At 64.8% G+C, this 14,733-nt stretch overlaps 1 protein-coding gene across 3 annotated transcripts in view; it reads left to right on the forward strand.

Moving 5' to 3' along the window:
• The first annotated feature begins 273 nt into the window (after positions 1-273).
• Positions 274-14,733, forward strand: part of HTRA3 (HtrA serine peptidase 3) — a 36,743-nt gene continuing 22,283 nt past the window's right edge. For all 3 annotated transcript variants that reach the window (XM_005608928.3, XM_070262807.1, XM_070262806.1), the window contains exons 1-2: positions 274-867; positions 12,588-12,687. In XM_005608928.3, the coding sequence (XP_005608985.3) occupies positions 363-867; positions 12,588-12,687 (605 nt within the window). In that variant the 5' untranslated portion in view covers positions 274-362. The remainder of the gene's footprint in view (positions 868-12,587; positions 12,688-14,733) is intronic.

The following is a 14,733-nucleotide window of genomic DNA, read 5'->3' on the forward strand; positions in this document are numbered from 1 at the left end:
GCTGGGATCCAGGGTTGTCGCAGGCCTGCGCCCTGGAGGCCCCGTCTCTGCATGGCCCCCATCCCTCGAGGCCCGCAGCATACCCGTCGCCGGGGTTCCCAGACTAGGCAGGCCTAGTGCCGCTGCCGGCCGGGTGGGTCCGGGCCCAGAAGGCGGGGCGGGGGCCAGCTGGGGCCTGGGCGGGGCTGGCGGAGGGGCCGGGCCGCCCCCTTCCAGCGAGGGCAGGCGGGGCCGCGCCTTTAAATGCGGCCGGGCCCGCCGCCCGCAGACCGTTGGCCCGGAGGGAGCGGGCGCCTCTCCCGTCGCCGAGCCCCGGGCATGCCCCTGCGGTCCCGGCGCCCGCCCGCCTGAGCCGCCGGCGCATGTGGCCACGCGCCCGCCCGCGTCCCCTCCGTCGGCCCCCCGCGCCCGGCCCCCGCGCCGCCTCGGCGTCCCCGCTCGCCCAGGGCCGGTCCCCCGCGCTGCCGCCCGCCGCCATGGCCATGCAGGCGCGCGCGCTGCTCCTGGCCGCGCTGGCCGCGCTGGCGCTGGCCCGGGAGCCCCCGGCGGCGCCGTGCCCCGCGCGCTGCGACGTGTCGCGGTGCCCGAGTCCGCGCTGCCCCGGCGGCTACGTGCCGGACCTCTGCAACTGCTGCCTGGTGTGCGCCGCCGGCGAGGGCGAGCCGTGCGGCCGCCCCCTCAACTCGCCGTGCGGGGAGAGCCTGGAGTGCGCGCGCGGCGTGTGCCGGTGCCGCTGGGCGCACGCCGTGTGCGGCACGGACGGGCACACCTACGCCAACGTGTGCGCGCTGCAGGCGGCCAGCCGCCGCGCGCTGCAGCTCTCGGGGACGCCCGTGCGCCAGCTGCAGAAGGGCGCGTGCCCGTCGGGTAAGCGCTCGGCCCCGGGCGGACCGGCGTGGGTGGGGGTAAGGGAGTGAAGCTTTCTCCTGGGGGAAGCTGAGGCTCAGCGCTAGAGCGGAGCCTCGAGGTCCACACTCCCTGGGAGCAAGTGGAAGGCTCTGTAGAAATCATTTAGCCAGCCCTCTGGTCTTCCAGGTGGGGAAACTGAGGCCCAGAGAGGTAAACTCCTGTCCCTGAGGTCACAAAAGTCGTGAAAGTGAACCCCGGGGCTCTCCTGACTAGAGAGGGTCCTTGTCCGGCTCTGGCATGTGCCGACCTACCTGTCTGCGCCTGGTTTTCGCCATCTGTGTGTCCCTGCTCTGGCTGGGTGCTCGGTGGGAGGCAGTCCCGAATGGCCGTACATCTCCGGTCTGGGTACTGTCTTCAGTGGCATCCAGTGTTCTCTTTCTTCTTAACTACACTTAAAACGCGTGTCTCCAGAGGGCTGTTGGGGAGTGCCGGGCGAGCTGTGGGGTTCCTGGGCTGCTCAGGGCTCCCTGGGGAGAGGCTCTTGGGGTAGAGAGCTTCTGAGCCCCTCCAAACCCCAGAACAGCCCCTCCTGGCATGGACTTGGCTCTGGATTGCTTCTTGCCACACAGGTTAATGCTGTGCACGGAAGAACATGCTAGAAAACCCTGCAGCCCCCTTATTTTTGGGGGGCACTTCTTGGTAATGCAGGCTCCCGTGTGGGTTCAGTAAGTCCTCGTGGATGCCCTGTGCTGGGCCCTGAGTGCCCTCAGCCTCCATCTGTAGGGGAGGGATGCTGACCGCCGGGGCAGGCTCTCGGCCCCCATGCAGGGGCGCCACAGGGCGCACAGCCCGGCAGCCCTCAGGAAGCGGGGTCCGACGCTGAGTCTTACGGGATGGACAAGGCTTCCAGGTAGCCGGAGGCACAGGCTCTGTGGGAAAAGGGGCTAGCACAAGCGCCACGTGGAGGCTTGCTGTGTGTGGGGAGCCGTGCTGGGGGAGCAGAGAGCCCAGAGCAGCACGTGTGTGGGGGCGTGTGGGGTGTGGGGGCGTGTGGGGTGTGCGTGTGTGCATGTGTGACACCTGAGGCTGGGCAGGTCGGCAGGCTTGGGCTGACAGTGGCCATAAGCATCGGGCCAATGGCTTAGACTTCATCCGGTTGGCCAGGGCTTCCCACATTGTGTCGGGTATTCTGAAATAAGTGCCCTGTGACCCAAAAAGGTTGGGAAAGTAAGTGCCGGCCCTGCAGTGGGGATTCACGCCACACTGGAGTCTGTCAGAGGTTCTGAGAAAGCTCGCAGTGAGAACACACGCGCACGCACACACGGTGATAACGCCCAGGGCCTCCCGAGAGAGTTCCAGCAGAGCTCTTCTTTCCTGGCACACTGGGGTTCCGGGGAGCCCCGTTTGGGAAGCACTGAGTGGGGTTCTCTATGAGTATACGGGAGGGCCGTGGAGGGGCTTTAAGGGAAGTGAGGGTGGCGAGGTCAGCTTGTGTTTAGATTGTGCCCAGGAGACCAAGGGGCGAGGGCGTGTGCCCCTCGACGTCTCAGAGATGGGCATTTTCACTCGGCAAGTGCCTGCCGCCCCCCCGGGGTGGCCCGTCGGGTTTGGGGCTCGGTACCCGCAGGCCGAGCTTGGGCCGCGCTGAAGGGTCTGAGAGGAGGAGGGCTCAGGGGGCCTGGCGCCTGCCCGCTGAGCTTGCTCGTGCCTGTGGCCTCCCCGACCCCGACCATGCGGTGGACGCTGTTTGAATAAGGCACCAGGGCCCGGGGCGGGCCGGGAGGCTGGAGGCGGTCCAGGTTTGTGAAGCACCTTCTCTGTGTGTTCTGCTGGCCCTGGGCTGGTGACAAGGGCTCTGTGCTGAGGAAGACCCCGTCTGTGCCCTCGAGAAACTTAGACGAAGCTGAGACTGGGAGGCAGCGCGGTGAGCACAGACAGGTGCAGACGGCGCTCAGTGGGCAGGAGGCCTGGGCAGGAGGGCGCGGGCGGGGTGTCCCGGCGCTTGGTACTGACGGCATGGCCTTGGGTCCTTGCCCCAGTTTCCTGGTCGGTCCGGTGGGGGTGACGGCGGCGCCGTCTGGGGAGAACTGTTGCTGGGTGAGGGAGCTGAGGCGCGTGCCTCCGTGAGCATCCTTAGACCGGTCGCTATTCCGTGTGCTGTTCTCTGGGCCACGGCTGCCGCCACCGTCTCTGTGTCACCTGCCAAGGTCAGGGCTGCCTCTGTGCTGAGCGTGGAAGGTGAGCGGGAAGGCTCAGCCAAGGTGGGGAGCACGGCGGGGGGCGGGCAGAGCGGAGGCGGAGGGACCGGCCTCAGAGGCGCAGGATCCCGTCTGAGCCCAGGAGGTTGGGACGTGGGGCGGGGACCCTCGGTGCGGGAGGCAGGGCTGGACGGCTCCGGTCTGCGAGCACCTTCACTCTGTGGTCTGTTGCTGCTGCTCTTGGGCCTCGTGCGAGCGCTGTCACCCCAGTGCACGGGGACCTCAGACACCCCGGTCTCCGCAGGGCCTCAGTGCAGGATCCCGTCCTCGTGGAAGGCTTGCTGGCGCAGGGTCTCTCGCCAGCGCCGTCTCACCTGCTCCACGAATCTGGTCCCCGCTCTCCACCACGGATGCGCTCACTGGGCCCGACCGGGATCTGGCTGGCTTTGAAAGCCCCCTCTCGCTGGCCCCAGGCTTCCACGCGGGCCGGGACAACAGGCTCCCTGAGGTGTGGAGTCGGGTCTGTCTGGCCCCCTGGCTCCATCGGGCTCAGCCCCGAGAGCATCACGGGCAGGGTCCCCTCTCTACGCTCCCCAGAGCCCGGCCAGAAGTCAGTGGGTGACGTCCACACATAGTGGCCTCAGGGCATTTCCACACGGAAGTCCTGCCAGCTCTCCCCTCGCCTGGGCTGGCCACGTACCCTTTTGCCCCTGGTGGAGGGTCCCTACCTTCTCCTGTCCCCTGGAGTGCCCCTCCCTCCCCTTCTCCGCCCTCGGCTCCTCCCCTCCTCCTGGCTCCCTTCAGCCCCGGGGGAGCCGTCCAGTCCCTCCTCCAGATGCTCCCAGGTGCTGATGACTCAGGGTCCTGTCTCCAGCCTGTCTCTTCCCTGAGCTGGACTCCTCCGTCCGCTGGCTAACAGTACTGACAGGAGGACCACCCCAGGCTAGTCCTGGGCTCAACCTTGAAATGTCCCCCAGCCAGCCATGGCTCCTTCTTGCTCTGGCAACACAGTCTCCACAGGCTTCCCCACCTCCCTCATCCTCCCTCTGGTCACTTCTCCACACAGCAGCCAGCATAACCTTGATAAATCCGTCCTGCTCGTCACTGGTGGGGCCCCCTCGGAAGCTCCCCAACTCTTGCCGTGACGCACAAGGCCCTGTGCCATCCGGCCCCCTCACACCCCTGTAAGGCCATCTCATCCTCTATACTCCAGCCACTCTGGTCTCTTTCGTACCTCAGGGTCTTTGCACATGCTTTCCCCAATGCTGGAATTCCCATTGTCTCACCATCCTCTCCCCTCATCCTGCCTTGGCCTGGGTGACCCACCACCGCTGAGCTGCCTTCCCTGCCCGCCATGTCCACGTCCTCCCTTTACTAGCCTCACGAGGGCCCCTGGGGTCTCCTCTAGACCCCTCACACCACCTGTTGATGCCATGCCTTGTCTCCATCTCCACCGGGCTCTGAGCCCCACAGGGTGGCGCCCTGGTCCAGTGCCTGGCGCACAGTCAGTGCTGTGGAATGAATAGATGGCCCCTGTGATGTGTGAGTGTCCTATGACCCTCCCCACGCTCCTTGCACACCCCCCAGGGCCAGGGGCTCACCACCTCTCCAGGGAGCCCTTGCCTGGTGCCGCCTCTGCCTTAGGGATAGCGTGGCTCCCTGTCTGTCAGTGGGGTGAAAGAGGGAGAGAAGGGGTTCGGGGGCTCTGTGCAGGGGAGAGGGTCCCTTGCACTTAACAGGAGCTCTGGGTCCTCGGGCCTCTCGGCCTGCAGCTGCCGACTAGACAGCCTGGGAGTGTGCAGTCGCGGGGCTGGGAGCCCAGCGGCTTCACGAGGCGGCGTCTAATAGCTCGGGTTGTGCGCCCGCGGCAGGTTCCGACGGCGCCCTCGGCTTGACTTACTCAAGAGCTTTGCTTGGCTTTTGACTTTTAATCCTCTGAGTGGCTTCCTGGGGCTGCGCCTGTCTTGGAATTCAGCCTTTGGGCATAAGCAGCGGGATGACGCCTGCCCTCCTCTCTGCGCCCCTCCCCGTGCGGGGACAGCAGAGCGGAGGGCACATCTGACTGTCCAGGGACTCTGAGGCCTCGGCGCCCAGGGGTTGGGAGCCTGGAGTGCAGCCTGGGAGGAGCTTCGGGGCCCAGGCCCTGTGCAGCTGGCCTTTCCCGCCAGGGCTTGGCCCAGGGAGCACCCTCGCGCTCCGCACCCCACCTGCCGGCCTCGGGCTATGGCTGGGACCCCACGGCACCCCTGGGGGTCTGCCTGTGAGGCCTCTCCCTGTGCCATGCACCTCCACACAAGAGCCCGAGGGGGCATTATGAGACTCCATCTTCCCGCCCCGGAAGCCTGGCTGTGGCTCCCCCTGCCTTCAGGATCAAGCACAGACTTCTGCGGCGGCCTGCAGGCTCGGTGCACTCTGGCCTCTGCTCTCTGCCCCCCATCGCCACCACCCAGCACAGCCCCATGAAATCCCAGATCCCACGTTGTGAGGGACAGACGTGTAGAACCCAGGCAAGGAAGAAACCACCACCAGGATGGGGAGAGGCGTAGGTCAGGGAGGGCAACCTGGAGGAGGTGGCATCTAAACAGCCACAGGAGGTGGGCACAAAGGGAAGACAGCAGGAGACGCCAAGTACGGGCTCGTGCCCGATGCAGGGCCAGGAGGGTGACCCAACCTGGGAGGTGAGGACCCTGGAAGGTTGACGAGTAACCGGCGTGCAGAGTGGGTGTGGGTGCTCAGCTCGAGGGGGCCAGTGCCCTGGGCAGGGTGAGCTGATGAGGCCTGAGCCAGGGAGGTGGCCGAGGGGGCGGGCTCCAGAGGCACTAGGATCTCAGGGCTCGGGGCAGGGGGGTGTCAGGGTGGGTGGAGGGCCCCCCTGGAGGGGTAGGTGAGAGGACGGGTTCAGATTAGGTCCCGGCGGGGGTCTGGCGTGGATGATGTCCAGTGGGGGACAGCCTTCTGTGGCGCAAGCCTGGCTGGCGAGTGGCGCCGTGTGCGTCGGTGGCCATGGGGCTGCGTCTCTGCGTCACCGGGAGCACGAACCAGGGCTTGGGACCGGGCAGCAGGCCCATCCTCCCCAGCAGGCCCGTGGAGCCCGCCCCGCCCAGCCCACACACAGGTCCCAGTCTCACCTCCAGGTCCACTTCCAAGGGGGCCCGGAGGGGACCGCCAGCCCCTTGGGGATGAGCAGCGCTGCCCCGATGTGGTCAGACCGTGAGCACTGTGCTGGGACAGCTGGGCCCGAGTGTGCCAGGGTCCACCCGCTGGCTTCTCTGCCTGGCCTGGTGTGCACCCTCGCCGTCCGCCAGCTCACCGGCCAGCAGCTTGGGGGAAACGAGGCCGGGCGGTGACTCGCTTGGCCCCCTGGAGGCCTGGGGTTCATGTGGACCGGACAAGGGCGTGGGGGGTGGCTGGCCGGGAGAGCCGACCTGTCCCGCCCGAGAGTTTGAACGCCGCCACCTCCCAGAGCTGCTTTGAAGGACAGGAGCCAGCGGGGTCACAGGGTCAAGGGTGGACCCCAGGCTTGCGCTCTGGGCTCACGAAACCTTGAACACTCGTCGTTGGGGTGTTTGTGTCATGGCCCTTCTTAAGAAAAGGCTCAGCTAGGGCAGGGAGCTGCCCCAGGTCCCTCAGGTGGGGAGAGACAGCTCTGCCTTGAGCCCGGGTCCCCTGATTTTCCCTGATTTTCCCACTATGAGGGCTCTGCTCGCTGGGCTGGCCTCCAGCACCTTGAGGAAGTGGCCTCTCTGCTTGGTTTTGTTAAGGGTGTTGAACAGGTGGGTAAGAAAGAGAGTGAATCACAGACCCTTGTCCTCAGCGCATGAAGACGTGTATGTGAGTGTCCCAAACCGAACGCCAGGTCTAATGCAGGGGGAGCAGGTGGCCCCCTGGAGTTGTGCAGTGCACAACCTGCCCTACTGTATGCTTTAGCCCCTCTAGTGCGTAACCGGCAGAGCCAGGACGGAGACCCAGTTCTGTTCCCCACGTCTGGCTGCTCAGGCGTGCGTCCCAGCTCCACTGCTTCTTGTGGCGAGACCTGGCATGTCTCCTAATCTCGCTGCATCTCAGTGTCCTTGTCTGTGAAGTGAGGGTAAGAGCGGTTCCCTCCTCACGGGGTCAGCGGACAGTCAACTAGTTAATGAACTGAAAGTACTTTGCACAGCGTGCGAACAGACCTGAGTGTTGACAGGTGGAGTCAGGGAGAGGAAGGAAAGGAGGAGAGGCAGCGAGAGGGGAGGGAGCTGGAAGGGGAGCTCCACGGGCCCCATCCAGTCCCCATGTCACAGCAGAGGACCCTGAGCCCAGGGGGTCAGCCGATGGACCAGTCAAGGCAGGGAGGGCTTCCTGTAAGCGGCAGGCTAGGGGCTGGCCCCAGCGTGGCATCCATGGCTCGGGCGGCCCTGGAGGTGGCCCGGAGCCCCCGTGGCCTGCGGGACCCCTTTGATAAAGCACAGCAAGCTGGTGGCAGGGCCTCCTCCACGGGGCTGGCTGCAGCCCCAGCCGAGTGTCACAGCCAGAGGAGCCAGGCTGGCCCCAAGCCGAGGGCTGGCCGAGGCTGGGCTCCCCTGGGGGCCGCACAGCCAGTCACGCTGGCCGAGGACCAGCACGGAGTAGGGGAAGTGACAGAGGTCGGGGGTCAAGGGAGCTGGCCGCGGGCCTTGGGTGGGTCTTGTGACCCCCCTGAGCCTGTTCCCCGCTCTGCAAAGTGGGCTGACCGCTCCCGCCTTGCAGAGTTGCTGCGAGGATTCGGCCCTGGACCCTGGCAGAGGAGGCGGCGTGACGCTCGGCCTGGGCTGCAGCCCTCGGCCCTGCCTTCCAGGGACGGGAGCCTGGGGCCCGAGGGCTGCAGACAGCAGCACGGCCCCCCCCGGGAGCCACCGCGGGATCTGAAGCCACCATCCGCGGCTGGGGAAGATGGGTCACTTGGGGACAGGCGAGTCTTCAAGAGAAAGAAAAACACAAGGAGCCAGCCTCGGAGCTAATTAGACCGGAGGCTGCCTGGGGCTTCAAAGCCCGCCCCTCGTGGGCGCTGGGCCTGGGGCTGGAGGCCGTGAAGGCAGCCCCCCCACCCCCCCAGGACCACTCCTCTGACCCCACAGGACATTCACACCCCTGCTCGCTCACTCGCTCATGTTCCTGCTGCTCGCAGCGCCCAGGCTGCGGGACAGTCCAGAGGGACAAGCCTTGGGGGCTTACGAGGTGCTGTGGGAGGCAGAGGCAGAGAGCGGTCGCAGCCTGTCGGGTCAGGGCAGCGCCCGGAGGAGGTGTGCTGTCTGGGCGTGCAGGGGGACTTGACTATGCAAAGGCACGGGGACGCTTAGGAGCACGTGCTTAGGGAACGGGAGCCGAGGGCACCGAGGGGAGAATGGCAGTAGATGAGGCTCCAGGTGTCAGTGGGACCCGGACACCCAGGTCCTTCCTGCGCTGCTAAGAAGGTGCCGTCTGGTCTGCAGGCTGTGGTCAGCATTGTAGACAGATGGACGCAGCCTGGGACCTCGCGGTCATCCGCTGACGGCCCCTCCTCCCCAGCTCATAGCTAACCACTGGGTGACAGAGGGGCTTCAGATTGCAGGGGGCAATAGAAGAAGGGGCAATGACCTTGGAGTTAGAGGAACAGAACTGGGTCTCGGTCCTGGTTCTCGCCACTATGAGCTGGAGGGGCACTGCATAGAGTTGAGCAGGCTGTGCACTGTACAACCCCAGGGGAAGCCAGTCACGCTGTGATCTTTGCTAATAATGCTCCTGGAGTTGTGCAGTACGCCACCTGTGCAGCAGTACAGAGCAGCCCCATGGGGTGTCCAGGCCAGTCGCTTTGCTGCTCTGGGCTTCCATTTCCCCCTCTGTTCCATGGCAGTCGTGACTGTCCAGAGCTGGCACATGGTGGTCCCCTTGCAGGACTGTCACTGTCCCCAGCCCTCTGGAAGCCCTGTCAGGATGCAGGAACGCTGGTGGTGGAGCCCCAGCCCCACTCCTCTCCCAGCTGGCTCCTGTCCAGTGTCCCTGTCCTGGCTGCGCCCCTTCCTCTCCCTGGAGGCCCCGCCGGACACCTGGCCCCCAGTGCTTTGCTCTGTGTCAAGCTCCTCCCGACTGAAACTTCCGAGGCCTGTGGATTTCAGTTTATTTTTGAAAAACAAAAAAAAATGCTCCCAGCTGCATCTGGCCGAGGCTGACTGTTGACTTCAGAGCTTTGGCTCGAGGACGAGGTGGGGGTGGGGTTGTCAAAACCCCCAAATAAACAGAGTCTGCTTCCCAGCCCTGGGCCGAGGTTTTCGTGTGGAAGGAGGCGGTGGGAAGGCCTCCCTGCCCACTGATTCAGGGGTGACTCATCTCCTGTGGAGGGCCAGGAAACGGCCCCCCAGCCCCACCCCCCACCCCCCACCCACCACCCACCACGGCGGCTTAAAGGGACAGAGCCTGGCAGGCCCCGTGGCATCAGCGGCCCACCCTGGGGGGCCCCAGGCCCCAGGGTCAGGGAGGGCGCGGGCTCTGAAGTCCACAGGACCTGGGGCCAGTGGGCAGGCCTGCCCCCCCCCCCCCATCACAACAACCTCCGCTGCCAGCCTTAGTTTCCTGGGACCTAAGATGGGCCACTGATGCCACTCTTATGAGGCTGCTCCTCACGGGACTTGTTAATAGGCTGAACAGTGTTCTTTGTGGTGGAGTTTGTAGACCTACTGTGTGCTGCATCAGAGAGGGTCAGGGCAGCATCCTTGTCCCCTCTCCCTCCCTCCCTCGATCCTCTTCTCCTCCCTCCCTCCTTCCATCTCTCCTTCCCTCTCTCTCTCCCTCCTTCCTGTCCTCCCTGAGGCTGCTGGGCTCCCCTGTGCTGGTTGCTGCTCAGCTGTGGGAGGAGCCAGACCTGTCTCTGTCCCGAAGGAGCTGGTGTCTGGGCTGGAGGTGAGGCGGGCGGGCTTCTCCTCGGAGCCCACACTAGAAAGGGAAGCCTTGGGGCAGAGGCCGTCGGGTCGGGACCTCAGCTGCCTGCGTGGAGCCGGGGTCTGTACTCGCCCTGCGGCCCTGGGCCAGGCGGAGGGCCGCGCAGAGCCTTCCAGCGCCCTGTGGAAGGCTGAGTCCCGGCTCAGGACTCCCTCATCAGGCACGTCCTCCCTCCGCCTGTGTTTTCCGGCTGGGCCCAGTTTGGAGCCTGCCAGGTCCATCTGCAGCTGCCTTCATGCGTGACGCTGCCTTTGCACACACTGTTCCAGGCCCGGGTTGGGGACACTGCTGGTTTCCCTCTGTCCCCTCGCTGGTTACACCGTGCTGTGCCTGGCCGGTCACTGGCCTGGACCTGGCGCAGGGTGCGCCCGGAAGGCCCTTGGCACGCGTGGACGGAATACACTCCCACAAAGCGAGTGCTGTGGGCCAGGCCCGGTGCTGGGAGCCCCGAGAGGGAGAGGCCCGCACTCCCTGACGGGGAGAAGCCTATGGGGGCTGCCTGGAGGAGGCGGGACTTGGGCTGGGACGACAGAGTGTGGCTGATGGAGCAGAAACTCAACAGGTTGCACAGTGGGAAGGGGTGACACCCGCCCGCATGCGTGCCCAGCACAGCATGGGGTGGGGGCACGAGCCTCAGCCGGGCTGGGCCTGGTGCCTGTGGGGGAGCCGCCGACCTGCCAGCCCTCCCTCCGAAGGAGGAGCCGTGGGGTGGGGCCTCGGGGGTCGGGGCTGTGGGGACGGCCTGGCGGGCGCGTGTCCTGTCCCAGAACCAGGCTGGCACTGCAGGCTTGGTGCCCACCTTCCTCCCCCGCCTGGAGGCCCGACAGGATGGCACAGCGCCCCCCTCGGGGCGCACAGCCGGGCTCAGCCCACCGCTGCCCGGCCTCACCTGCTGAGCTTCCAGGAGGACCTGCAATCCTGTGTGGGGGCACACATACCCAGAGGGGCTTGCCCCTGACCGTGACCTCTGAACCTTGAACCCTGCCCGGCCTGGGCTTTTCCTCCCGAAGAGGCCCCGCAGTTTGCCGGCTCCCGGCTAGGCTCGGGCGGCCCCGGCAGGCAGCCCTCGACTCCACTGACCACAGCAGGCTGGCCTCCACGGCCGGGTGGGTGCACCCTCCTTGCCACCCTGACCCCGCAGAGCCTGCAGCCAGCTCTCCTGCGGGCCCCAAGTCCCAGCTCAGGCTGAAGGGACACTCAGGGCCTTGCGGGGTCCGCGGGGGGAGGCAAGGGCCCCAAAGCAATGGAGCCCTGGGCGGCCGGTGGTCCTCCTCTGCCAGGCATGTGTCTTGGTTCGAGGGAGTGTGTCTCCCTGAGCCTCAGTTTCCCCCCTTTAGAGTGGAGACAGTGGCCTCGGCCAGCAGGAGGTTGGTGGGGCTGCAGGTCAGGCTGCGTTGGCCCGCAGTGCGTGCGGCCCTGACCACGGGCCCAGGCTGCCCCGTGGCTGCTCTCCACATTGGCCTCCTCTCCCTCCGGACAATCCAGAGAACCAGATTTCCTCCCCTCCTGATGTTCAGTCGCTTCCCAGAGATCAGCAAGAAAAGCAGTGCCTGCAACATTGGCCACCTCAGGCCGGGCCCTCCTTGCTCACACCTGGCAGGGTGGCAGGGTGGGTGGTGGGTCCCCCTGGGCAGGGAGCTTCACAGTTTGCAGGTCATGTTCATCCCCGGTTCCCTCAGGCTGGGGTGGGGGTCCAGGAAGGGGATCTTCAGTCTCATTTTTCCGATGAGCTGTTGGGGCTCAGAGAGGGTAAGTGATTTGCCTGAAGCCACACAGCTGGAGGGCAGCGGTGCTCAGCCCAGCCCAGGGTGCTCGACTCTCATTCCAACGCTGCTTCCAGGCCCCAGGAGCCCCTTACAAGGTGCGCTGGGCAGCGTGGGTTCCAGGTGGCGCCCGCCTCTTGCAGGGACCTGGGAGACCTCAGTGCATGCCTGAGCAGGGAGACCAAAGGGCTCTGGGCCTCGTGCCACCCACACGTCTGTGGTTGCGGCAGGCAGCAGCCCCCGCTGCTGACAGCAGCAGAAATCTGAGGCCTGGCAAGTCGGACTGGGGCGTGGCCAAGTGAGGCGCAGATTGGGGGCCCTGGCAACTCGGACCTTGGCAGCCCAGAGTGGCCCGGGAGGAGGCCACACTGTGGCCAGGCGAGGACAGCTCAGAAGGGACCACCTGGGGCTTCTGCTGTACCCTCATCCGTCACTGCACCAGCCCAAGGGCTGGAGGGCTGGACCAGAGCCAGCAAGGGGAGGGGACCGTGTTCTTGTGCCAGGACATGGCTGTTTATGAGAGAAAGGCAAGGGCCCAGGGGGACCGGCTCAGATCCAGCCCGAGCATGACGTCACTGCTGTGCAGCCTCAGGGCGAGTGTCCTAACCTCTCTGGGCCTCCTGCCAGCCTGGGGATGTCAGGAAGCTCAGCTTTAACCGTTCTTGAGGCAAGCACGCCCTCCTTCCCAAATGTTTGGGTGTCACTGCGTCGCAGAGCATGGGGTGTCCCAAGGGTTCTGAACCCTGTGGGGTCTCAGGTGGGGCCTCCTCGTCCCTCACCCTGGGCGGGGTTCAGGGTGGTGTCTGGGTCTCCCTCACGCACCTGGTTCTTCCTGCCAGTGTAGGTCTCCACCAGCTGACCAGCCCGCGGTACAAGTTCAACTTCATCGCGGACGTGGTGGAGAAGATCGCGCCGGCCGTGGTCCACATAGAGCTCTTCCTGAGGTGCGTGAGCCCCGCGAGGCGTCCCCTCATCTGCTGGGCCCAGACTAGGCTCGATTCTAGCACTGGGGGGGGGCGTTGAAACCAGGGGGGCTTGGGGTGAGGCGGAGCTCACGCAGACCCCCGTGCCCCTGGGGAGGACGCGCCCTCTCTGACTCGGGTATCCTCGCCTGGGGAAACGACAGGCGCCTCGTGCCTCACGGAGCTGTGGGCGCTGAGCAGGTGCAGAGCGGGTGGCGGCTGTGGGTCTCATCCATCCTCCTTCATCCATCCATCCGACCAGTTCCATCGGGCACCTGCTGTGTGACTGTTCCAGAGGGGCCGCGGGGTAAAGCGCAGAGAACAAATAACCACGTTATGGACGACGATGGAAGGGCTGAGCCGTGGAGAAGAGCGGTCATGCAGGAGGGCGGGCCATCAGAATGCTGGGGAAGGGGCGCCCTGCTCAACTGGGGTTCAGGGAGGCCCCACTGATCCAAGTTGGAGCAGACACCGGGGGAGGTACCCAGAGGATGTGTAGAGTCGGGGGCGGCCCAGCTCGCAGCAAGGTGCCAAAGTCTGCCTGTTCCAGGTCAGGAATAAGGCCAGTGTGGCCGGAGCGGGGGACAAGGTGGATGATGACCACCCCTCCAGCCTCAGTCTCCTCATCCGGGCCCTCCTGGGCTCTGGTGACACCCCAAGAGGGACTAGCGTGCTGTGGAGGACCTGTCCACGCATTTTTCCCTCTCCTGCTGTTCCCGTGGCCTGGACACCCTCTGCCCACCGCGTTGTCCAGGACCTCTTCGGTTGGACTAGCTGTAGGCATCCAAAGCTGCATGTCATGGAAAGGTGAGGCCGCCAGCTGAGAGCAGGGCGGGCGGCCAGGGCCACACGTTGCTGAGCAGCAGTCGGGCCACATCTGGCCTCAGGGCTCTGCTCCACGGCGCGACCTCCCTCAGCCTCGCTCAGACGCTCGCCGCATCCCCGGCCCTCCCCTGTTGGCCAGCTGGGACGGGCGGCCCCCAGTGACACAGGACGAGAACCTGAGTGAGGAGGTTCTTGGTTTCCCACCAGACAGACCTCTTCCGGGCAGGGACTGCATCAAAGTCGTCCCGAAGTCCCCAGAGCCCAGGGTCTGCCCCAGAGTGGTGGCTCAGTGAGGGAGTGGGCATGCGAATGGATGAGTGGGTGTGTGAATGGATGAGTGTGTGAGTGTGTGTGTGAATGGATGAGTGTGTGAGTGAGTGGGTGTGTGAATGGATGAGTGTGAGTGTGTGTGAATGGATGAGTGTGTGAGTGACTGAATGGATGATTGAATGAATGTGTGTGAGTGTGTGAATGGATGAGTATGTGAATGGATGAGTGAGTGAGTGTGTGTGTGAATGGATGAGTGTGCGAGTGTGTGTGTGAATGAATGTGTGTGAGTGTGTGAATGGATGAGTGTGAGTGTGTGTGAATGGATGAGTGTGTGAGTGACTGAATGGATGATTGAATGAGTGAGTGGGTGTGTGAATGGATGAGTATGTGAATGGATGAGTGAGTGAGTGTGTGTGTGAATGGATGAGTGTGCGAGTGTGTGTGTGAATGAATGTGTGTGAGTGTGTGAATGGATGAGTGTGGGAGTGAGTGAGTGGGTGTGTGAATGGATGAGTGTGGGAGTGAGTGGGTGTGTGAATGGATGAGTGTGGGAGTGAGTGTGTGTGTGAATGGATGAGTGTGCGAGTGTGTGTGTGAATGAATGTGTGTGAGTGTGTGAATGGATGAGTGTGGGAGTGAGTGAGTGGGTGTGTGAATGGATGAGTGTGGGAGTGAGTGGGTGTGTGAATGGATGAGCGTGTGAGTGAGTGAATGGATGAAGGGATGGATGACTGGAGGAGCGAACGAGCAAATGAGTACATGAACGTACTGTGGAGGAATGCATGAATGAGGGAATTGACAATAGACAGAATGAATGAGTGGATGAGTGAATGAATGGTGAAGGAATGAATCAGAAGGGAAGCAGTGAGCAGTGCAAGCTACCCCCTTGCAGAGACAGGGCCCAGACCCCTCCTTCCGCCCCTGGTCCCCCCG

The sequence above is a fragment of the Equus caballus genome, chromosome 3 (genome assembly GCF_041296265.1).
Source record: "Equus caballus isolate H_3958 breed thoroughbred chromosome 3, TB-T2T, whole genome shotgun sequence".
NCBI classification, from domain to species: Eukaryota; Metazoa; Chordata; class Mammalia; order Perissodactyla; family Equidae; genus Equus; species Equus caballus.